Genomic DNA, 24,988 nt, shown 5'->3' on the forward strand with positions numbered 1-24,988 from the left:
GGAGTGATCACTGACCCTCTGGCCCCATTGGGAGTGATCACTGACCCTCTGTCCTCATTGGGAGTGATCACTAACACTCTGGCCCCATTGGGAGAAATCACTGACCCTCTGGCCCCATTGGGAGAAATCACTGACCCTCTGTCCTCATTGGGAGTGATCACTAACACTCTGGCCCCATTGGGAGTGATCACTGACCCTCTGGCCCTATTGGGAGTGATCGCTGACCCTCTGGTCTCATTGGGAGTGATTGCTAACCTTTTAGCCCTATTGGGATTGATCTCTGACTCTCTGGCCCTGTTGGGAGCAAACACTGACCCTCTGGCCTCATTGAGAGTGATCACTGATTGGGATCATTGGGAGTAATCGCAATGATCCTATTATCCTGAGGAAATCTTTCCTCATTGTTTGAATTCAAACTGACTTGATCACTTTCAACTGATGGCTGTGACATAAACAGTTTCTAATTTCTAAGTTCATGTTAATTTCCCAGTTAGTAATTAGAAATAGTTATGTTGTAGTCATTGGGTTAAAGTCATAAGATGTAATTCAGTTTAATCTAGCGACCCAGGGGTTTTTGAAACTCTGGACTCAAGCACCATCAATGCGGGTTCCTACGACCATGGACAGCTTCAAAGCAATTGCGCAACCACCAACTGCGACTCCAGCCTTGAACTCCAGGCTGGGTCTTCACACGCTGCGATTGTGACTCCTGTCTCCCCTTCCCACACCAACACTCTGCAATCCCCTCTCCCTCAGATCCCATCGTCAGCTCCTGGGCCCTCAGAGGCTCCATCTTCTTCTCACCCCAACCCTTCCCTCTCCACTGACACTACCAGCCTCCCTCCCCCCTCTGATCCCACCTCTCATCCGTGCTGTGTGTTTACCATCCCCTCCGACCTTCAACTCTCTGAGGCAGAGTGCTCTGTCCTCATTAAGGGCCTCGCCTTTGTCCCCCTTCGCCCACACCTCAGTGAGTTCCGCGTACGCCATGACGCTGAACTCTTCTTCCGCCGGCTCCATCTCCGAGCTTACTTCTTTGACAAGGACTCTCCTACACCCACCGATGACCCCTTCTCCCGTCTTCAACCCTCCTCCTCTTCATGGACACCCCGCTCTGGTCTTCTACCTGCTCTGGATCTCTTTATTGCTAATTGCTGACGGGATATCAACCGTCTTGACTTCACCACACCCTGTTCCAATTCCAACTTAACTCCTTCCGAATGCTCTGCTCTCCGCTCCCTCCGCACCAATCCCAACCTCACTACAAAACCTGCTGATAAGGGGGGAGCCGTTGTTGTCTGGCGTACTGACATCTACCTGGCCGAGGCACAGCGACAACTCTCTGATAACACCTCTTATTTACCCCTTGATCATGATCCCACTAAGGAGCACCAGGCCATTGTCTCCAATACCATCACCAACCTTATTAGCTCTGAGGATCTCCCATCCACTGCCACAGACCTCATAGTTCCCACACCCCGCACTTCCCGTTTCTACCTCCTACCCAAGATCCACAATCCTGCCTGTCCAGGTAGACCTGTTGTCTCAGCTTGCTCTTGCCCCACTGAACTCATTTCTGCATACCTTGACACTGTCTTATCCCCCCTTGTTCAATCTCTTCCCACCTATGTTCGTGACACTTCTCATGCTTTGAATTTTTTCAATGATTTTAAGTTCCCTGGCCCCCTCCGTCTTATTTTCACCATGGACGTCCAGTCCCTATATACCTCAATCCCCCACTGGAATGGTCTTGAAGCTCTTCGTTTTTTTTTGGATTCCAGACCTAACCAAATCCCCTCTACCACCACTCTCCTCCGTCTAGCGGAATTAGTTCTTACTCTCAATAATTTCTCCTTTGGCTCCTCCCACTTCCTCCAAACCAAGGGTGTAGCCATGGGCACCCGTATGGGTCCCAGTTATGCCTGCCTTTTTGTTGGCTTTGTGGAACAGTCCATGTTCCAAGGCTATACCGGTATCCATCCACCTCTTTTCCTTCACTACATCGACAACTGCATTGGCGCTGCCTCTTGCACGCATGCTGAGCTCGTCGACTTCATTAACTTTGCCTCCAACTTTCAACCTGCCCTCAAATTTACCTGGTCCATTTCCGACACCTCCATCCCCTTTCTTGATCTTTCTGTCTCCATCTCTGGAGATGGCCTATCTACTGATATCTACTATAAACCTACAGACTCTCACAGCTACTTGGACTATTCCTCTTCCCACCCTGTCTCTTGCAAAAAGGTTATCCCCTTCTCACAATTCCTCCGTCTCCACCGCATCTGCTCTCAGGATGAGGCTTTTCTTTCCAGGACAAAGGAGATGTCTTCCTTTTTTAAGCAAAGGGGCTTCCCTTCGTCCACCATCAACTCTGCTCTCAAACGCATCTCTCCCATTTCCCGCACATCTGCCCTCACCCCATTCACCCGCCACCCCACTCGGGATAGGGTTCCCATTGTCCTTACCTACCACCCCACCAGCCTCCAGGTCCAACATATAATTCTCCGTAACTTCCACCACCTCCAACGGGATCCCACTACCAAACACATTTTTCCCTCCCCCCCTCTTTCTGCTTTTCGCAGGGATCGCTCCCTACGCGACTCCCTTGTCCACTCGTTCCCCCCATCCCTTCCCACCGATCTCCCTCCTGGCACTTATCCTTGTAAATGGAACAAGTGCTACACCTGCCCTTACACTTCCTCCCTCACCACCGTTCAGGGCCCCAGACAGTCCTTCCAGGTGAGGCGACACTTCACCTGTGAGTCGGCTGGTGTGGTATACTGCATCCGGTGCTCCCGGTGTGGCCTTTTATATATTGGCGAGACCTGACGCAGACTGGGAGACTGTTTCGTGGAACACCTACGCTTGGTCCGCCAGGAAAAGCAGGATCTCCCAGTGGCCACACATTTTAATTCCACGTCCCATTCCCATTCTGATATGTCTATCCATGGCCTCCTCTATTGTCAAAATGAATCCAAACTCAGGTTGGAGGAACAACACCTTATATACCGGCTGGGTAGCCTCCAACCTGATGGCATGAACATTGACTTCTCTAACTTCCGTTAATGCCCCTCCTCCCCTTCTTACCCCATCCCTGACATATTTAGTTGTTTGCCTGTTCTCCATCTCCCTCTGGTGCTCCCCCCCCCTTTCTTTCTCCTGATGCCTCCCATCCCATGATCCTTTCCCTTCTCCAGCTCTGTATCCCTTTCGCCAATCACCTTTCCAGCTCTTAGCTTCATCCCACCCCCTCCGGTCTACTCCTATCATTTTGCATTTCCCCCTCCCCCTTCTACTTTCAAATCTCTTACTATCTTTCCTTTCGGTTAGTCCTGACGAAGGGTCTCGGCCCGAAACGTCGACATCGCTTCTCCCTATAGATGCTGCCTAGCCTGCTGTGTTCTACCAGCATTTTGTGTGTGTTGTTGTTCGAATTTCCAGCATCTGCAGATTTCCTCGTGTTTAATCTAGCTCTAGTAGCTTTGTGCTCCCATCTATCACCCTCCAGCAGCTGTCTTGACCTTCACCCTCCCCCCCACCTTCTTCCTAACTGACTTCAGCTACTTTCTTTGTTCTTTTCTTTGTCTGATCCCACCCGCCTCTGACTCCTATCCTCACCCCCACAATGTCCTGTCTCCATCTTTCACTCATCCTCAGTCCACCTCTCGCCTACTGGCCGTTGTCTCTCCACTGCCCCTGCGCTTTACACTGACTGTCTTCCCACTCCACTCTCAGCACTGATGCAGGGTTTCAACCTGAAACATGGACAATTCCTTTCCCCAGCTTGCCGAGTTCCTCCAGAAACGGGAACGAACGTAAATGGCGCTGACAGGTAGCACTGGAGAAACAGTGGAAGGGTCAACCTGGGGCTTAATGTTGTTGGTCGTTGGAATGATCTTGTCGAGCATTCTTCAACTGCGTGGAAATCCAGTGCACTTCCTCTGCCTGTTTCTATGAGTTTGGAAAGAAATTTATCTTTTCAGTGTGATTTCTTGTGCTTTTGTGAGTAACGTCATTGATTATCAATAACTGAAGACTATTTTTACCTGCCTCAAGTAGCAGGTCAAAGATAACCATCAGAGCAAGTGAACATTTAAATGCACAATGGTAAACAACTAGCTCTGTACTTCATGACTCTATGACTCTTCATATTAACTTTTGTTACGCATGAATTTTAGGCACATGTGACAAAAATTAAGTGTTATTAAATATGAAACTTTGGACTTGAGTCATAGAGTCATGCAGCACAGAAGAGACCCCTCGGCCCATCAAGTCTGTGCTGACCATCATACCCACCTATACCAATCCAATTTACTGGTACTTGGTCCATGCCCTTTTAGTTATTTACTTATCTATAAATCTACCTATTCATTTATTTATTTCTCTGCTTATTCATTTATTCTTTGTTTATTTATTTATTTAGTTGGTTATCTATCTGCCTATTTATTTATCGAGATACAGCGCAGAATAGGAACCTTAGAGCTGCCTGTCCAGCAATCCCCCAATTTAATCCTCTCCTAATCATGGGACAGTTTACAATGACCAATGACCAGTTTTTGGACTGTGGGAGGATACCGGTGCACCGAGTAAAAAACCCATGCAGTCACAGCGAGAACATACAAACTCCTAATAGGCATATACTTTGGCATTTTCAAGTGCTGGTTCTGGTACTTTTTAAATGTTGTGGAAGTACCTGTCTCTATCATCCACACATTCCCCTCCTCCTACCAGCAGTGCATTCTAGATTTCAAGCACTGTGAAAAGAATGACTCTCTTTAGATCCGCTCTGAATGTCTTACCCCAACCCAAAACCTATGCCCTCTGGTTTCAGTCATGTCCACAAGGGAGAAAATTTTCTATTATCTATCCTACCTCAGCCCCTCATAATTTTAAATACTTCTATTAGATCCTACACCAACCAGCCCCACCATCCAGTCTCCTTCACTCCAAAGAAAACGCATTAAAACAAGAGCTCTGGAGTAGTTTGGATTTCCACGGAAGAGCAATGTAATCAAAGAGTAAACACAAAGTGCACTGCAGATGCTGTGATCAAATCAAGACGTACAAAAAAGCTGGACAAACTCAGCAGGTCAGGCAGCACCCGTTGAAAGAAGCAGTCAATGTTTCGGGTCGAAACCCTTCGTCAGGACTAAAGAAGGAGGGGGCAGGGGCCCTATAAAGAAGGTGGGGGGAGGGTGGAAAACCAATCAGAGGAAAGATCAAAGGGTGGGGGAGGGGAAGCACGGAGGGGATAGGCAGGAGAGGTGAAGAAGGAATCTAAGGGGAAAGCACTACGGGTAGTAGAAGAAGGCAGAGTCATGAGAGGTGATTGGCAGCTAGAAGAGGAGACAGAGTAGAGGTGGGATGGGGGAAGGGAGAGGGAGGGAATTACCAGAAGTTGGAGAATTCGATGTTCATACCAAAGGGCTGGAGACTACCCAGACAGTATATGAGATGTTGTTCCTCCAACCGAAGTTTGGCCTCATCATGGCAGTAGAGGAGGCCATGTATGGACATATCCGAATGGGAATGAGAAGGAGAGTTGAAGTGAGTGGCAACCGGGAGATCTTGTCCTGATCTTTTGACCTTGATCTTTCCTCTGATTGGTTTTCCACCCTCTCCCCACCTTCTTTATAGGGCCCCTGCCCCCTCCTTCTTCAGTCCTGACGAAGGGTTTCGACCTGAAACGTTGACTGCTTCTTTCAACGGATGCTGCCCTACCTGCTGAGTTCATCCAGCATTTTTGTACGTCTTAATGTAATCAAAGAAGTGGATGGGCAAAGACTTTTGTAATTCCAACTTAGTTTGTAAATAAGGAGACTGCAGCTGATGTTCTGTACACTGAATTTTAACAAGGGCATATTCCACTTTTTCTAACACTTGCAGTACTGTTTAAATCCAATTGGTGGCACCATGGAGCACGACTGCTGCAAATAGCGCCACCTCCTGGACACCAGTGGAACAACAGTCCTATTCAATTGAAATCAGTCCTCATTTTCCCAGCTATTGTTTTTCAGTCTTTAGCATAATTTTGTAAAAAAAGAATACACTAAATATACTTGGATTTATACATCTCCACGGTTTAAGACTTTGCTATACATGGCTTACACAATAATATCAAGGATGAGAAAATCTGCAGTTGCTGGAAATCCATGCAACACATAGAAAATAGAACACATAGAAGACTGGGCTTGTGCACGCTGGAATTAAGGAGATTGAGTGGGGATCTGATTGAAACATACAAGATTATTAAGGGATTGGACAAGATAGAGGCAGGAAATATGTTCCAGATGCTGGGAGAGTCCAGTACCAGAGGGCATGGTTTGAGAATAAGGGGTAGGTCATTTAGGACAGAGTTAAGGAAAAACTTCTTCTCCCAGAGAATTGTGGGGGTGCAGAATGCACTGCCTCGGAAGGTAGTGGAGGCCAATTCTCTGGATGCTTTCAAGAAGGAGCTAGATAGGTATCTTATGGATAGGGGAATCAAGGGATATGGGGACAAGGCAGGAACCGGGTATTGATAGGAATTGATCAGCCATGATCTCAAAATGGCGGTGCAGGCTTGAAGGGCCGAATGGTCTACTTCTGCACCTATTGTCTATTGTCTATAAAATGCTGGAGGAACTTAGCAGGCCAGGCATTATCTATGCAAAAGAGTAAACAGTCGATGTTTTGGGCTGAGACCCTTCATCGGGTCTGGAAAGAAAGATGAGAAGTTAGAGCAAGAAGGTGGGGGGGGGGGAAGAAGAACAAGGTTGTAGGCTGTAGGTGAAACCAGAAAAAATGAAGGGGAGAGTAAGGAGCTGGGAAGCTGATGGGTGAAAGAGATCTTTGGGCTGGAGAAGGAAGAATCTGACAGGAGAGGGAGAAAGACCATAGAAGAAAGGGAAGGGGAGGAGCACTGGAGGGAGGTGATGGACAGGTAAGAAGATAAGGAAATAAAATGATTTAACTCACTATCTGATTAATTTTCCCCTTCCTTCTCTTCACTTTTTTGTTTGAGAATGGAAACATTACTGTGCTGCCAAACACTATAGCCACAGTATCCCTGGGAGTAGTTTTGGTGACCATTGAAAATAACATCAGATCAGGGCAAGTCACCTCAGGAAGGCTGTGTTTTCATGTGCTGTCCTCACTCTCCTCACGTTCACACTGATCTGTCCTTTGTTGATCTTCTCCATTGCTATGGAAAAGTCAAATGGAAGAACAGCATATCATATTCCACTTGGGTAATTTATAACCCAATGGTGTGAACACTGAATTTTCCAGTTTCAGGTGACTGACACCCCAGTGCTTCTCTCCCATAAACACTCACCTGTCCACCTGTTCCCTTCTCCCTTTGTTCATTTTACGAATCCTCTCCCGACTTGCCCACTGTCTCCTCCCCTTCAAGTTCCATCTATTGCCCACCAGCCTCTATCACTAGCCCTCTCTCGTCCCTCTGCGTACTGCTACACACTGGCAATCTTTCCTTTTCCCTCTTTGTTTAGATCAGGGGTTTCCAACCTGCGTCTTCGGTATTGGTCCATGGCACAAGAAAGGTTGGGAGTCCCTGGTCTGGATGCCGAGTCTTAACCTGAAGTCATCTTACTTCTTTTTTCTCTAAAGATACATCTTTTTCTGCTGAGTTCTTCCAGCATTTGTTTTTCGTGTCGCTGTCCCACTGAGACAACAGAGGCAGTAAGATTAGTGAAATTGTACAATACAGATCAAAAACTGTAAGCTGGTCATAATAAAGGAAACAGGTTCATACATCTTGAAAACTGGGATAATAATTTCACCTTGCTAAAATCACAAAATATCATCCTTTTTGACCATTCAAAAGATTCTGAAATTAAAATTTGCACTGATCATGCATTTCTTTCAATGCTTTCAAATTTCCAAGTAGCCTTTTCCTCGAAGCTTTCTTTAAAAAAATCAATTGTTAAATGTCTGTTTATTCAATGGAATTATATTTAAATAGAAAAACACATTTCAATTTGTTCAGAAGCTTCTGTCCAAGAACCAGGGAAAAATATAAACAGGGTAGGAGGGAAAGGAATAACACTTGAGTTGACATTTCAGAAGCATAATTGATTAATTTGGTTTCTAACAAGTCAAGTCACTTTTATTGTCATTTCGACCATAACTGCTATGTACAGTACATAGTAAAAATGAGACCTTTTTCAGGACGATGGTGTTACAGTACAAAAACTAGACTGAACTACGTAAAAAACAGAGAAAGCAAGAAAAAAAAACAACTACACTAGACTATAGATTTACCCAGGATTGCATAAAGTGCACAAAATAGTGCAGGCATTACAATAATAATAAACAGGACAATAGGTCAGTAAGGTGTCAGTCCAGGCTCTGGGTATTGAGGAGTCTGATAGCTTGGGGGAAGAAATTGTTACATAGTCTGGTCGTGAGAGCCCGAATGCTTTGGTGCCTTTTCCCAGACGGCAGGAAGGAGAAGAGTTTGTACGAGGGGTGCGTGGGGTCCTTCATAATGCTGTTTGCTTTGCAGATGCAGCGTGTAGTGTAAATGTCTGTGATGGCGGGAAGAGAGACCCCGATGATCTTCTCAGCTGACCTCACTATCCGCTGCAGGGTCTTGCGATCCGAGATGGTGCAATTTCTGAACCAGGCAGTGATGTAGCTGCTCAGGATGCTCTCAATACAACCCATGTAGAATGTGATGAGGATGGGGGTTGGGAGATGGACTTTCCTCAGCCTTTGCAGAAAGTAGAGATGCTGCTGGGCTTTCTTTGCTATGGAGCTGATGTTGAGGGACCAGGTGAGATTCTCTGCAAATGATGATTTTTCTTTACATTTGCTGTTTTATTTCTGATTTTCAGTGTCTACAGTATTTCATTAACACTGTTAGCCACTTAAGTTCCTGCAAGAATTCATGTGCAATTACCATCTTTTTCCAAGAATGGTCACAGTTCCTGTTTCAGCTCATAACAGGAGATAATTGAGAGAATTTTTAAGACCTGCAGAATGGGAGATCTATCTCCCATTATCTCTTTCACCTATCAACTTCCCAGCTCTCTACATCACCCCTTCCCCTTCTCCTGGTTTCACCTATCAACTTCTAGGATCCCCACACTCTTCCTTATCCATCACCCCTATTTCCCTTTCTTTCATGTTCTCCTGTTGGCCAGCAGGACAGTCATGGCCTGTATTTCTCAATATTGTGTTAGTTACGGGTTCACTCTCAAGTCTTGTGATCTAATCGGAGTGGATGGAGAATGAGTGGTGAGTGATGGAGGTGAGTGAGCAAAGGGCAGAGGGGGGGTATTGGCTGGGGAGCAAGGAGACAGAATCAGAATCTGATTTAGTTCACTGCCATACGTTGTGAGATTTATTGTTTTGCAGCAGTAGTACAGTGAAGTACATAATAAAAACACTATAAATTACAACGAGAAATATACTCAGTGGCCGCTTTACCACATAAAGGAGTGTATGTTCATGGACTTCAGCTGCTGCAGTCCATCCACTTCAAGGTTTGATGGGTTGTGCATTCAGAGATGCTCTTCTGCACACCACTGCTGTAACACTAGTTATTTGAGTTACTGTCACCTTCCTGTCAGCTTGAACCAGTCTGGCCATTGACCCTTCTCATTAACAAGGTGTTTTCGCCCACAGAACTGCCGCACACTGTAAGTTTTTGTTCAATTTTTGCACCATTTGCTATAAACTCTAGAGACTTTCATGTGTGAAAATGCCAAGACATCAGCGGTTTCTGAGGTACTCAAGCCACCCCATCTGGCACTAGTCAAAATCACTTAAATCACATGTCTTGCCCATTCTGATGTTTGGTCTGAACAGCTGAACACCTTGACCATGTCTGCATGCTTTTATGCATCGAGTTGCTGATTAGATACTTGCATTAAGGGCAAGGTGCACAGGTGTACATTATAAAACGGTCACTGAGTGCAGATATTAAAAACTGTGCTGCCTTTATGGCAGTTATTTAGTTTATAATATTTTCGCATAGTAATTTGTTAGCATTTTTTAGTTAAAGTTAGGATTGTTTAAGTCAATTGATTTGTCTGTAATACATCGCGGCTGCGATGACGTCACATCCGGGTTCGCCGCGTCTTGTGGGGAATTACCGGTTTGAGATTCACGCAAGGGCGGGGGTCACTCACATGTGCGACCATAACGCTGACTAGGGTCTCTCTATGCACCAAAGACACAGTGAAAGCAACGCTTTTTCACCATGCGTTAATGTGAAGAGTGAACAGTAAATGGTTAATCTTACTGCGGTCTCGTTTGCATTGATTCTGGTTTATCTCGACGTTTACCTCGGCGTTATTTCACACCCGAGCGAGAACGTTACAGTGAAAAAGCGGCATTATCAGGTGTTTAAAGTGCAGCCATGTCAACCCGATCCAGCATCAAGTCGTTGTCAAAGTCATCGTCATCCTGCGACAGGGGCAGTAGGGCATCAAGTAAGGCCACCCAAGCAAGAGCGAAAGCAGAAGCCGCCAAGGTGCGAGCGCGCTTTGCCAAAGAAGAATTAGAAGTAAAGATGAAAGCGGCTGCCAGAGAAGCCGAGAACCAGAAGGAAAAGGCCGCCAGAGAAGCCGAAAACCAGAAGGAAAAAGCTGCCAGAGAAGCCGAAGCGGCTGCCAGAGAAGCCGAAAACGAATTGGAAAGGAAAAGGGTAGAGGCACGGTTAGAAGCGCTGAAGCTAGAACGAGAAGCAGCAGCTGCCGAGGTGGAAGCAGAGTTAATAGAAGACGCCGAAGAAATGCATGATCCGAAGGACGGAAAATCTACCTCAGAAAAGATCGGATTGGAACGTACAAGAGACTATGTCCAATCTCAAATGGAATGGAAGACTCTTTCTTCCTCTCTTTACTTATTCGATAACGTCCCACTTCACGAGGAGTCTTGGAGAGGCCCGACGGCATCACGTCCATCCGAGGAAGATAATTTACCCTCGCAACTCCGCGATGAACCCAGGAATGCAAGGGCTCACGACAAGTACTTCTCGACACCGAACTTACCGGATTTGGGGAGAAGAGAGGCAAAGACTGAGTCCAGACCAGCAAATCCCATAACAGATGTACGCCCTCAGTCATGTACCTGTGGACATGTTCCCTCAGCCCGCACGCCACCTGCAGACGAATCCGCAGCACGGTATTTCGCACGACGGGATCTCGTCACTTCAGGACTATACCAGTTCGACGATAAACCTGAAAATTACCGTGCATGGTACTCCACTTTCACCAACGCTATCGACGGAGTCCAGCTCAGAGCAACCCAGGAGTTGGATCTTATGGCAAAATGGCTGGGAAAAGAATCATGCGAACAGGTGAGACGCATGCGTTCAGTGTACATCAACAAACCCGAGCTAGCATTGAAGAAAGCATGGGAGAGGCTTCGGGAGGGCTACGGAGCCCCCAAAATTATTGAGGCGGCGCTATGCCAACGTTTGGGAAATTTTCCTAAGGTGTCAGCCAAGGACCACACCAAGCTAAGAGAATTCGGAGATTTACTCATGGAGATTCAAGGCGCCAAAGAAGATGGCCACTCAGCTGGTCTAGTATACCTAGACACTCCAACCGGGATTAGACAACTCGTGGACAAACTTCCATTTGGGCTGCAGGACAGGTGGTTGTCCGTTGCCTCAGATTACAAGGAAGAACACGAAGGTCAATTCCCTCCCTTCGAGTATTTCACCAGGTTCGTGTGCAAGGAGGCGAAGAAGCGAAACGATCCTAGCCTCATAGGTCCAGGAAGCAGTACAATTTACACCAAGCCAGATAAATCCACTTCGAATAATTCCAACATTACTAAACCAGTCTCAGCGCTTAAGACTGAAGTCCTTACAACTAACAACGACTCTAGCAAGAATTGTCCATTGCATAACAAACCCCACCCCCTCAAAAGATGCAGAACGTTTAGGGAAAAACCCCTTGAAGAGAAGAAGGCCCTCCTCGAGGAGAAAGGAATATGCTTTAGATGCTGTTCCTCGACCTCTCACTGTGCGAGAGAGTGTACGATCGCCGTGAAGTGCCTGGAATGTGATAGCACTAATCACGACTGGGCCATGCATCCTGGCCCGTCACCGCAAACCGACAATGCTCCTTCACCCCCACAACAGGACGGCGGGGAGGGAGAAGCTCACTCCAGGACAACTGTTGTCAGCTCGAGCTGTACGGAAGTTTGCGGTCAAGCTCAGGCAAGCCGTTCTTGTTCAAAGATCTGTCTCACTAAGGTGTACCCTAAGGGAGCCAAAGACAAGGCCATCAAAGCCTACGTAATTCTGGACGATCAGAGCAACCGCTCGCTAGTCAGTCCAAAGTTCTTTAACTTGTTCAACATTGAGAGTGAGCAGTTCCCATACTACCTTAGAACTTGCTCAGGCAACATGAAAACTTACGGAAGGAGGGCCGAAGGCTTCCAGATCGAGTCCCTGGATGGTAAAGTCCTCATCTGTCTCCCCCCACTCGTAGAGTGCGAGAAAATCTTGAATAACCGCACTGAGATCCCGACGCCAAGTGCGGTGCTACACCAACCACATCTCCACCACATCGCCAAACACATCCCAGAGCTGGATCCAGAAGCAGAAATACTCCTGCTATTAGGGAGGGATGTTCTCCGGGTACACAAGGTTAGGCAGCAGGTCAATGGACCACACGACGCCCCCTTTGCCCAACGCCTGGATCTGGGCTGGGTGGTGATAGGAGAGGTGTGCCCTGGCAACGAACACAAATCAACGGTTAACACACTCAAGACCAATGTGCTAGAGAGTAGCCGCCATATGATTCTTCAACCCCGCACAAGTTCCATGTGCGTCCAGGAAGCACCACAAGGCTTTAACAAGCGCAAAGTAACTGACAAGACGCTGGGTCAGTCTGTCTTTGCTCATAAGGAGCACGATAATAAACTTGCTCCATCGACTCAAGACGCCATCATCTTAAAAACGGAGGACACCAACGTCTTCAGAGACAAAGCAAATAGTGGGGTCGCCCCACTACCTTTCAGAGAACCACGCCAGTGCTTGCCAAACAACAAAGAGCAGGCAGTCAAGCGGTTCACGCCCTTGCAAAAAACCACGAAAAGGAGACCTGAGATGCAGCAAAGCATCCGATCGACCCACGAGGTACTGGGCACTCCAATGGCAGAGGTCACAGCCATTATGAATGCACGACCACTCCTACCCGTGTCTTCTGACCCGGAAAACCCCTTCATACTGTCGCCATCAATGCTCCTTACGCAGAAGGCAGGAGCTGCCCCTCCACCAGGGGACTTCTCCGATAAGGACCTGTACACAAAGCAATGGAGAAGGGACCTTCAAGTTGGAGATTTAGTCCTGCTCAAGGACAAGCAAATCGCCGGCAACTGCTGGCCAATGGCCAGAATCACTGCCACATTCCCTAGTAGGGATGGACGTGTCAGGAAAGTCGAGTTGAAAACTACCGACCAAGGCGATGGGAAAATTTACCAAAGGCCTGTTACAGAAGTCATTCTACTTCTACCTAATGACTGATTTAGAGACTGAAGTTTGTATTATGTTCATTGTGACCTTACGAAGGCCAAGCGGGGAGTGTGCTGCCTTTAAGGCAGTTATTTAGTTTATAATATTTTCGCATAGTAATTTGTTAGCATTTTTTAGTTAAAGTTAGGATTGTTTAAGTCAATTGATTTGTCTGTAATACATCGCGGCTGCGATGACGTCACATCCGGGTTCGCCGCGTCTTGTGGGGAATTACCGGTTTGAGATTCACGCAAGGGCGGGGGTCACTCACATGTGCGACCATAACGCTGACTAGGGTCTCTCTATGCACCAAAGACACAGTGAAAGCAACGCTTTTTCACCATGCGTTAATGTGAAGAGTGAACAGTAAATGGTTAATCTTACTGCGGTCTCGTTTGCATTGATTCTGGTTTATCTCGACGTTTACCTCGGCGTTATTTCACACCCGAGCGAGAACGTTACAAAAACATTGAAATGATCAGTGCAATAAGAGAGCGAAAGTAGTGATGTAGTGTTCATGGGTGTACTAACTGTTCAGAAATCTGGTGAGAGGAGAGGGATTCAGGAAGGAACTCAAAGGCAGGTTAATGCCTGGCCGGACCTTTTCAGAAGAATTAAGCTTTAAGATTTTGTTTCACTGACATTAAACAAACTAATCTTTTCCATAAACAAATAGGCACACTGCACACCAATGCAGAATTTCACCTTAAATTGGTTAAATTGTGAACTCATTTTGTATTATTGATTCATATTATTTAAAATATATGGAAAATATATATTATAGAACAAAAGTTCCATAACTACTTTAATTTCTGTAATTAAAGATATGGAGAACAAAATTCTAGATGTCTGACATCCAAACAAGCCAGCAGATAAATCACTATTCAGTAGTTGAACTTGCATTTTTGCATCACCAGTCACTAACCTGTATCAGCCAGTGTCTGTGCACTGGGGTTTTGATTACTTAAGCTTTGTATTAAAGTATCAGGCTGAGTTAAAATAGTGGTGAAGCTATGTCCCACTAAGCTTCTTCTGAAACCACACATACATCAAACAGCCATGGGGACAAACCATTGGGCTGTGTTACAATAAGTCAGGTTGTTTGTATTTCAAAAATATACTTCATTCACAATGTACACACAGTAAGTACAATCATAGAACATAGAACAGAACAGGACCTTCGGTCCACCTTGATGTGCTGACATTTTAACCTACTCCAAGATCAATCTAATGTCTCTTTCCCACATTATCCTCCATTTTTCATACATCTATGTGCCTATCTCCTCCAAGAGTACCACAACCTTGTCGTAGGGTTTGGAGGCTTGCGTGCCTCAATGGCCCAGAGAGCTATGCTGCTTGGAGTCAGGGCCTTGTGCTTTGGCTCTTGGTAGGGTCACTTATGCTAAACAGGTCAAAGGGTAGAGGCCAGACTAAGAGTGGTCCACCAGACCTCCATGTTCAGGGGTTCAGCTCAGGGCTAACAAAGCTGACTGGTTAAAAAACAATTGTTATGGAAACAGTAACAAAGAATCCTTCTATACAGACAGAGATGGGGGACTGCCTCTGCTGCCCTAGACTCCAACGGCATAATGGGCAATAAGTTAAGTTCTACTTCTTCTTCGGCTGTCCATCGATTTCGATGTTGACTGTGCTGAGAGTTTAGTCTCTGCAGGCACGTTTATGGGCCACAAGACCAGCATTGGCACACCACCCAGAAACTCTATTCCGACACGCCTTGCACAGTAATTAGACGGACGGTGTTGTGCCCCCACCATACAGTCTCTCTGGGCTTCCAAATCTGATGCTAAGTGGTACACAGTAGTGTACAGACTTAGCGGATAAGGGAGCTGCCCCGCAGTGACAACTAACTAGTCTAGTGATGCCATCCGTCGACCAGCACTCTGGTTCCTCCGCATGCCACCAAGGTGGCTGTACCATTGACCCTTTTGGATTCATCTGCCACAGACACCATCAGACGCCCTGCTGCCGGCGTCCTCACTGGGTGCAGCCTTTGCCTGAAGAGGCATAACCTACAAAGCAGCAAAGGCATGGTTACCTCTTTGACTTAGCTACCCACGATCCTACTACTAGATCTAGTCTGGTAGTATACCGATGGATGGAACATCACCTTCACGGCGAGGTTAGACCTGCCAGAGAACGAACCTCCGCCGTACTTCGCTGATGTTCGGCCAGTGTCACTCCTACGCCACGGTGAGGCGGCAAGGTCTCCAGGTGGGAGTCACATGGAGACTGAAGGAATTCTGTCCAAGATCAAGTGGAGTCCCTGGGCAGCACCAGTCGACCCAGTAGCAAAGGTGAATGGGGCTGTCAGGATCTGTGGTGATTTTAAGGTCACCATCAAACCAGTACTGGAAGTAGATCAATGCCCTCTGCCCAGGATAGAGGATGTCTCTGCAAACCTTCTACAGGGAAACACTTTTGAAAAGTGGACTTAGCTGAGACCTAGCTACAGATGTAGATGTAAGAAGAGACCAAAGGGTTCCTCACTATAAACACTCACAAAGGGTTTTATCACTGTAAAGGGCTTATGTTTGGAGTAGCATCTGCACCTGCACTCTGGCAGAAAGCTACGGACTAAGTGCTGCAAGGCTGCCAGGTACTCAGGGTTACCTGGTTATATTATTGTTACTGGTGAGGATGACAAGGAACATCTCCAAAATCTCAAGACGGTGTTAAAAGGATTAGCAGACTATGGGCTCAGAGCATAATGCAACAAGCCTGAATTCTTCAAGTGAAGCATCACTAACTGTGGTCACATGATTGACGCACAGGGATTACAAAAGTGTGCTGAGAAAATTCAAGCAATGATGAATGCCCCAAAGGCCAAAGAACATGTCACAGTTGTGGACGTTTTTTAGGATTTGTCAATTACTGTAACAGGTTCCTGTCAAACCTGGCTGCTGTGCTCCACCACCTGAATCATTATGCAGATGGCAAAGGACAAAGCAGTGTGAAGTGGCTTTCTAAAAAGCAAAGGAAATGGTGACTTCAGACACTATAATGACACATTATGGTCCACATTGTTCACTGAAGCTTTGCTGTGATGCCTGGCCTTATGGGATTGGTGTAGTCATGTCACATGTTGTGAGTGATGGCACTGAACCCCCAGAGACTTTGCATCATGTTTCCTTTAGGGTGCAGATTGACAGAGAGACTTTGAGTCTGGTTTGGGGTGTAAAACATTTTAACCAGTACTTTTATGGGAGAGAGTTTACCCTCATTACTGATTATCCACTACTGGTCTCCATTTTCAATCCACAGATGATTGTTCCACTAACAGCAGCGTCACGAACGCAGAGATGGGCTCTGTTTCTTGGAGGACACAATTACAAAATTGAATTCAAGAGGACAACTAATCATGGAATTTCCGATGGATTGTCCTGTTTGTAATTTGAACAGGAAATACTTGAAAAATTTACAAGAGAGCCCACTGCCCTTGATGTAATCTTCCTAACACGTATCAGAAGTCCCTCTACTGTGGCAGAGATGATCCAAAGGGAAACCAGAAGAGACCCCTCAGTGTCTCATGTCTGTATGGCCACCCAAAATTGCTGGAAGGTGCAGCAGAAGTTAAAATTCCCCCATTTTTACCACAGCCAGGATGAAATTGCCCTTGAAGAGGGGTTGCCACTTGTGGGTATTGAGAGTTGTTGCTTGATACAAGCAGAGAACTAAAGTGATCATGTTGGTCAACTAGACATGGTCGAAATGAAAGCATTGGCTTGAAGGTATTTTGGTGGCTTAGGATTGATCAGTAGATTGACCAGCCTCCCATGCATTGTTCAGGATGCCAACATGTCCAAAAGATGCCAAGAGCAGTGCCTCTCCATCTCTGGGAGTGGCCTGCAATGCCCTGGCAGAGGATTCACGTGGATTTTGCCAGACCATTCATGGGTACAAATCTCTTGGCAGTAGTGCAAGTGACCAAAAGAGTTCCCCATGGCCTCCACTACAACCTCACACACAGTTGATGTGTTGAGAAGCCTCTTCACAAGGACTGCTGTTCCAGAACACTTAGTCAGTGATAATGGACCACAGTTTGTTGCGGAACAATCTCAGTCATTCCTGAAAATGTATGGAATAGGACATAGCACATCTGCACCGTACCACCCAGCTACACGTGGTTTGGTAGAAAGGTTTGTTCAGAGTCTAAGGAACACAGCCAGCAATGTCAGCAGAACACACTATACTGAATCAGAAGTTAATTTCCTCTTTGCATTTCACAACGCAGCACACTCCTCAATCAACAATTCAATGGCCATGCTGTTCCTGGGTTGTCCCTTGCACTCACGTTTGGATCTCCTCAAACCCAGTCTCAGAAGGAGTAGGCAGGAAAAACAGCTGAATCAAATTAAGGGCTTCTCAAACAAGAGGGGTTCACTATTTCACTCCTCTAAAGACTAAAAAATTTATCTCTTGTATGTATAATTTGATTCAAAAACAGGCAATTAAACAAAGAATCCATAAGTCAAGACAAAAATGGGAAAGTGATTTGAATATTAAAATTGAAGAAAAAAATTGGTCAAGACTATGTCTTGAGAGTATGACAAATACAATAAACGTCCGATTAAGATTAGTGCAATACAATTTTTTACATCAACTATATATTACACCACAAAAAATAAATAAATTAAGCCCAAATTTATCTGATCAGTGTTTCCGATGTAACCAAGAAGTTGGTACTTTTTTACATTCTACTTGGTCTTGTTCTAAAATTCAACCTTTTTGGACAAATTTAAGAGTTTTACTGGAACAAATTATTGGAATACAACTTCCACATAATCCAATATTACTTTTACTAGGTGATATTGAAGGGATAAAATCGATATCCAAATTGAATAAATATTAGAAAGAATTTATAAAAATTGCATTGGCAGTAGCCAAAAAAGCTATTGCAGTTACTTGGAAATCGGATACATATTTAAGTATAGATTGTTGGAAGAAAGAAATTTATGGCTGTATTCCACTTGAAAAAATTACTTATAATTTAAGAGATAAATATGAAACATTTTTGAAAATTTGGCGCCCTTATTTACAAAAGACAGGATTAAATATATAGGTGCTCCGAAGATGAAACAATTGGTTACTTGGGGAAAGAAATAAATATATATACTAAAGTTATTACGAACTCCATGGAGCATGTGGGGATCTTCCAATATCCAGGCATTCCTTTTTCTTTCTTTCTTTCTTCTTTCTTTCAATAGGGATGTTAGGGGGGAGGGGTTAAGGGGAGGGGGGATGGGTAACACATATTTTCTTTTTCACACACTTTTATTCTGTAACTATTTGAAAACACAATAAAAAAAGTTTTAAAAAAACTATTTCACTCCTAGGCAAGCAGTCCTGGTGAGGGATTACAGAGGTGATCAAAAGTGGGTACTTGGAAAGTTTAAGGACATAACTGGACCATTCTCCTACACAGAGTGGAGATTGTATCTGATGTCATCTGGAGACACTTCAATCAGTTGGGGAGTTCAGTCAATTGTTACAAAAGGTGTCCAGAGGTGTCAGAACCACTTCCTGCAGTTCCAGAGTCAACTTCTATAACTACCACGGAGGAGGCCCCGGAATCTGAGATGGTTTCACAGACACAGCTCCCACCTGCCAAGCAGAATGTCTCCCTTGTCAGGAAAGGTGCCATCCCGCAAAAGTAAGACGTCATCCACAGTGATTAAATCTTTAGGCCTGGATGGGACAATTTAAAATTTACTCTGCTGAGGATGTCAATATAGTAGTTGTATTATATATACTGTGTATATAAGATGCCCAGAGAACAGTATCTTAACATACGTGAGTTGAGAGGCATTCTATACAGAGTGGAGTTTATATGAAAGCAGGGTGGAGCGGGGTGTATTTGAATAAATTTGTAACTATATTGTTTGATTAAGCATGTTTTAATTGTTTACATAATTCATTACGAATATAACGTAATACGTGACTGCTACCGCACTTCATCATGACGTAATATGTGAGCGCCTCAATAAAGAAAAGTTAATTAGACCCGTATCCCCGGCTCCTGTGTGTTTTGATTAGTTTCTGAAGTTGCAAAACATAACAATATCATTTCTCTTTCTGCGAGAACTGGCAAATTGCAGACTATGTACACCAGTACCTGTCGGTGGTGGAGACGGCCAGCCAGGCACCGGAAATGGTCAGAAACGGCGACGGAAGTCGACCGGCGCAGCTGCGCGAGCATGCTGAGTCTGTGAGCGTTTCCCTGCAGTCTGGATGTCCGTGGGCAATCTGCAGGGACTTGCATGGTGGACGCGGCATCTCTGCTCCTTCTGCATCCACCCGCAGCTCCCACTCGCTGCCTGGCTCCGGCCGCTCAGCATGTCCCTCAGCCCGGCCCGCGAACACAAGAGCGCGGGCGGCAGGAGGGAGAAACCCCCCAAGGATACCCTGCGCCACATCAAGTCCCGGGAGAAGAGGAAACATGGGGACATACATGGACCTTCCACCGTCTACCTGCAAGTTGTTGGGACAGGGAGTAGAGAAAATGGCGCTTCGCTCTATGTTTTCTCCGAATATAACAGGTAGCAAATTATTTTTTGTTTTTCCACTTTTGCTTGTCTGATTTCTGCATCACCACGTGTTGTGCATAGATTTCCTACTCTTTCTCTTACATTTACTTGTATAATGCTTTACACTTCTGTTTCAGATCATTCCAATATCCTTCCAGACACGGAATACATGTTTCCTGAGTTATAATCAATTCTGTGGTGACGCATTGTGCAATAAGATCTTGACCACTTCTGTTCGTTACTTTCAGGCGATACTTCAATTAGATTTTGGTTGACTGATTTACGACGGTGCAGTATTGTATCCAACTTCTGGGAGAAATGTTGACCAAAATGATGGATTGAAAATACATGAGAATGTGAAATTATTTCCGCGATCTGGAGTTTAAAACCAGAAAGTGTTGGAACTTTTTGGATCAGGCGGCATCTGTGGATTGAGGGAAACTTCAAGGTTGGCAGGTGTTTTAGAAGATACATCAGTGTGGATCTAAAATAACACGTAGATTTGTCATGAGTGAGTGTTGTCCACAAGAGTTTTTGTTTTGCAAATCTGGATTATTACTAGATTAAATACAATGTATTGCAGTACTGCAAATCCCATCAGTATACAGTTAAGCAAAACTTTAGATCAGTATATTGTCTTCCTTTTCAAGGATGGATTCAAGTCTACTGTGGCCTCCCCACGGTTCCAGAAGCCCTCCAGGGTGCCTCTGAATTCCCGCTCTAGTGAGAACCAGGCATGGACAACTCCTTGGAAGAGGGGCTTAGGTGGTACCCTTGACTGTTCACTGCGGTTACCCTAAGTGTCAGATGGTGAAAGTTAATTAGCATCACTGCCAGCAGTTCTAAGGCATCAGAAAGTGGCACTGCCAAGAAGCAACTGTTTGTCCTCCTGCCACATTTTTGGTATAAGGGGATGAGTCCTCTGACAGAAAGAATGGGAAAATGCTCAACAAACTAAAGATTAGAGTCAGGGAGCAGTTTGATGTTCACATGGCCGTCACCAGATTTCTGAAACAGGAACAACACACACAAAATGCTGGTGGAACACAGCAGGCCAGGCAGCATCAGCATCAGGTCAGGACGAAGGGTCTCGGCCCGAAACGTCGACAGTGCTTCTCCCTATAGATGCTGCCTGGCTTGCTGTGTTCCACCAGCATTTTGTGTGTGTTGCTTGAATTTCCAGCATCTGCAGATTTCCTCGTGTTTGTTCTGAAACAGATACTGTATTCTCAGCCCTCTCCTGGGATGGGATGAACAGCTGGGAGAAAGGAAAAGATTCACTGTTATGCTCAAAGCCGCCTTGAAGGGATGCAACATCACCACTTACTGCTTGAAATTGCGTGCCCATGACAGCTGAAAGTGAAGATGGCTGTTAACCTCGAGACCGTGCATTACTGGCACAAGGAGCCTCACCCTCTGCAAGTGGGTTGGGCATCAGCAGTCACCTCAGAGCCTGTGGAACAGGAGTGAAAGCAAGTGACGCTCATTCCTGAGGGATTGCTGAAGAAAATGAATCGTCTGAGGCACCATCCTCACCCACAGGCATTTGGCTCCTGTTCCAAACAGCAAAAATGGCAGGGCCAGAACAGCCTTTGCACAGCAACTGTTCTGTAGGTCAAAGAAAGCCGCCCACTGAGCAAAGTCTGCCTCATGATTCGGAGGTACCATTGTCTGGAGCAGTGGTTGCATTGAGTAATGGAAACAAACTGACTGGAACAATTTCACTTGCGTTATTGCAGAGGAGTAAGAAAGAATATTTTACAGAATCATAAAATCACAGCAGCTTTCAGACTAGGAGGAGGCCGTTTAGGTGGCTGTGTCCATGAGCTGTGAGAAATCGGCATGATAGCGTCCTGATGCAAAAAGCTTGGGAAGGGAGGTTAAAACAAGGAAAGTCTGAGGTAAAGTGGAAAATGGGAGAGGATATGTGGTGAAAGTGACGGTGCAGCATAGAAAGCTGACTCTAATAGTTCAAGTAAAGAACTAGAAGCCATATCTGGAGAAAAGAATCTGATTTTGTTGGCAGAGTTTTTATCACCTGTCTTTGGTTTTAAGGTGACTAGTGCTGCTTTCAAGTTGGCATCTTGTGTGGACAACAAATAAAGAATGCTACGTGGAACATCTTTGTTGTCTAAAGGCAAGGCTCTGACTTTTCAGTAACTTTTCATTTCTAGTTCTCCATATGGCTTCATTCTGTCCTCCATTGTTTCAGTGAAGCTCCAAATAGTTGTAGGAACAGCCACTTCATCTGTTACTCTAACCAAGCAGAGTTCTCTGTATTCCCTCTGATTATTGTCCTTTGTTTTCATTGAATAGGGAAATACTACAGAGCAGAAAGCTATTCAGTCCATTGTATTGGCTGCTTTTATGAAAGAGCAATTCAAATGGGCTTCAGTGAGTCTCCTTCCTTGTCCTTTTCCTGTTAATGCAGTTTTTTCCCCAATGAATTTTTTGCAAGGATGACCAGTTCCCCATTAAAAATTAAAGCTGCTTCTCTCTCCACACCCCCACTGTTTTTCAGACAGTGCACTCTAGATAACTCTAATTTCAGATAGCACTAATTATTTAGTTTCAAATATTGCTCAATAATTATGACCCATATTACACAGGATTTTGGAGAGTGAACCAGTCTTGGATTCAGGTTGATGATCTTTAACCAAAGCTCTTTCTATCCACGGATGCTGCATGACCTGCTGAGTGTTTCCCAACTGTGACTTTATTTCAAGTTTTCAGAAACAAATTGGAAGTGATCATCAAGGTGGTTTCCCAGTGCCCCAGGTGGTATTTGTCTCTCGATCAACAGAACTCATTGTGGCAGTGTTGCTGTGCTTCACAAAGTGGCTGCAATTCTTCTGTAATTCATTTGGGGAGATCTTGTGATTGTGAAAAATGCAATGTTCTTGTTTATCTCAGTAATGCAAGTTTGGGGGGAAAAGTCAGAGAAACTCTGGCAGTAGAGGGATGATTTTAAATCAATATGGGGAATTATAAGGCAAATTAGGAAATAAAATCTTGATCACTGTGGCTTGCGGGAGCAGGATAATGCTGCATGTGGCTATATGGATTGAAATGAAGTATGACATTGATATAGACCAAACTGGTCAATATATGGTTAATAAGCAGTTTGTTCACCTCAGTGGGCTTTCCAAAGACCCATTTCATAGGAAGGAAAAAGTTATTGGAACTATCTACCAAACGACCATTGTGAGTACACAAAGTCTCTGGAGTTCCAATTTTATTTTGCATGTTTTTAATTATATTGTTTTTAAGATCTTCATTAGAAGTGGTATATTAACACTTCTTTACACAATATCCAGAAAAGCAAATCATAGCACAGCAGACATAGTGATTTCTCTGTTTTCGTGTCCAGTAATGGTACTTTTACAATACCCATTGAGTTCAGAATCAGAATTTAGACACATTATTATTGACTTATGATTAAAAAAAACTTTTGTGCAGCCACACAATGCAAAGTCAAAAATTACAATACAAAATGACTAGTGCAAAAATATGGAATAATAAGATACTGTTCATCCGTTCATGAAACTTTCAGAATTCTGATGGCAGAGGTTTAAGATTGGAAGCAAGAGATGTAAAAGGGACATTAGGGAAAGTTTCTTTGCACTAAGAGTGGTGTATATGTGAATGATCTGCCAGAAATAGTGTTTTGAAATGGGCACATTGGCAACATCTTGGGAAAAAAATAATAAGTACATGGATAGGAGAGGTTTGGAGGGTCAAATGTGGAGAGTTGGGACAAGCTTGTTGGATGGCACAGTTGGCATGGGTTGTTCTGAAGAGCCTGTCCCATGCTGTATATCTCTATGACTTCTAAATGCTTGAGATATACATAATTGTAGACTGTTGCATGTTTTCATCCCAGCAAGTGTTGCCCTTTTCTTGCAGATATTTTCTCTTGTTTATGTACAGCACGCTTTTCTGTATAACCAAAGTCTGATTTGAGGGAATTCTAATGCTTGAGAGTAGCCTGGTTCTACCTGCACCCGTTAGCGTTTTTTTTTAAACCTGGGTATAGAAGGAAAAAAAAAGGTTGCAGTGAAGTATCACCTCTTATTTTTTTCAGGATGTACCAGTGCAACTTTCACCAATGAAATATTTGGATAGACAGTATGCTGACAATAGACAAATTTGAGATTGAATGTTGTACTGATCTGATTTAACACTTGTACACTGGTGAAGCTGTAGCTAATTTTATACAGTACTGCAAAAGTAGGAATGTACATAGCTAGGGTGCCTTAGACTTTTGCACAGTACTGTCGTAATTCTGTGTTGCACTGTACTGCCACAAAAAATCACAAATTTCATGACCTGTGTGAGTGAAGATAAACTTGTTACTGATGTGGGTCTCCATTATGAGAGAGATGTTCTGTAGTCAATAAACCAATTGTTTGGAATCAGATGATCTTGCCTGGTGTCTCAGGGGCTTAGAGTGCCTGCACCTGTGCCACCCCCCCTGGCCCTTGGCCCTCTTCCTCTGCCACCTGTCCCCACACCTCTCCCATGGTGCTCCACCCTTGTCATTCCCATCCTTTGCTCCCGCCAGATTTACAAATTTGCTCTGTGCTCCATGTTGACAAATACAGTACTGTGCAAAATTCTCGGGCAAGAAAAAGTTTGTGAACGCTTTTCAATTACCTGGTTTTCTGCATTAATTACTCATTAAATGTGGTCTGATCATCTTCAAGTCACAATAATAGACAAATGCAATCTGCCTAAACTAATAACACAAACAATTGTACTTTTTATGTCTTTATTGATCACATTGTTTAATCGTTCACAGTCCAGTCTGGAAAAGGTATGTGAACCCTGGTATTTAAAAACTGGTAAAACCTCCTTTAGCAGCAATAACCTCCACCAAACAATTCCTGTAGCTGCTGATCGGACTTGCACAACAGCAAGGAGGAATTTTAGACCATTTCTACATAGAAAACTGGTCAATTCATCA

The 24,988-nt window shown here is 44.7% G+C and overlaps 1 protein-coding gene and 1 long non-coding RNA gene across 4 annotated transcripts in view; one reads left to right on the plus strand and one right to left on the minus strand.

Annotated features, from left to right (window-relative positions):
* LOC140714569 (uncharacterized) overlaps positions 1 to 19,658 on the minus strand; it is a 98,389-nt gene extending 78,731 nt beyond the window's left edge. For 2 of the 3 annotated variants that reach the window (XR_012095915.1, XR_012095916.1), the window contains exons 1-2: positions 19,611 to 19,658; positions 7,507 to 7,663 (exon numbers count right to left, since the gene is read on the minus strand). This is a non-coding gene — a long non-coding RNA (uncharacterized lncRNA). Of the gene's footprint in view, positions 1 to 3,516; positions 3,952 to 7,506; positions 7,664 to 19,610 lie in introns of those variants that run through there. The other variant, XR_012095917.1, reaches the window with a different exon arrangement.
* Positions 19,659 to 19,694: 36 nt separating this feature from the next.
* elac2 (elaC ribonuclease Z 2) overlaps positions 19,695 to 24,988 on the plus strand; it is a 71,006-nt gene continuing 65,712 nt past the window's right edge. Inside the window, exon 1 of the mRNA XM_073025876.1 lies at positions 19,695 to 20,034. Coding sequence (XP_072881977.1) covers positions 19,727 to 20,034 — 308 coding nt within the window. The 5' untranslated portion in view covers positions 19,695 to 19,726. The remainder of the gene's footprint in view (positions 20,035 to 24,988) is intronic.

Source organism: Hemitrygon akajei, chromosome 22 (genome assembly GCF_048418815.1).
Source record: "Hemitrygon akajei chromosome 22, sHemAka1.3, whole genome shotgun sequence".
Taxonomy (NCBI): domain Eukaryota; kingdom Metazoa; phylum Chordata; class Chondrichthyes; order Myliobatiformes; family Dasyatidae; genus Hemitrygon; species Hemitrygon akajei.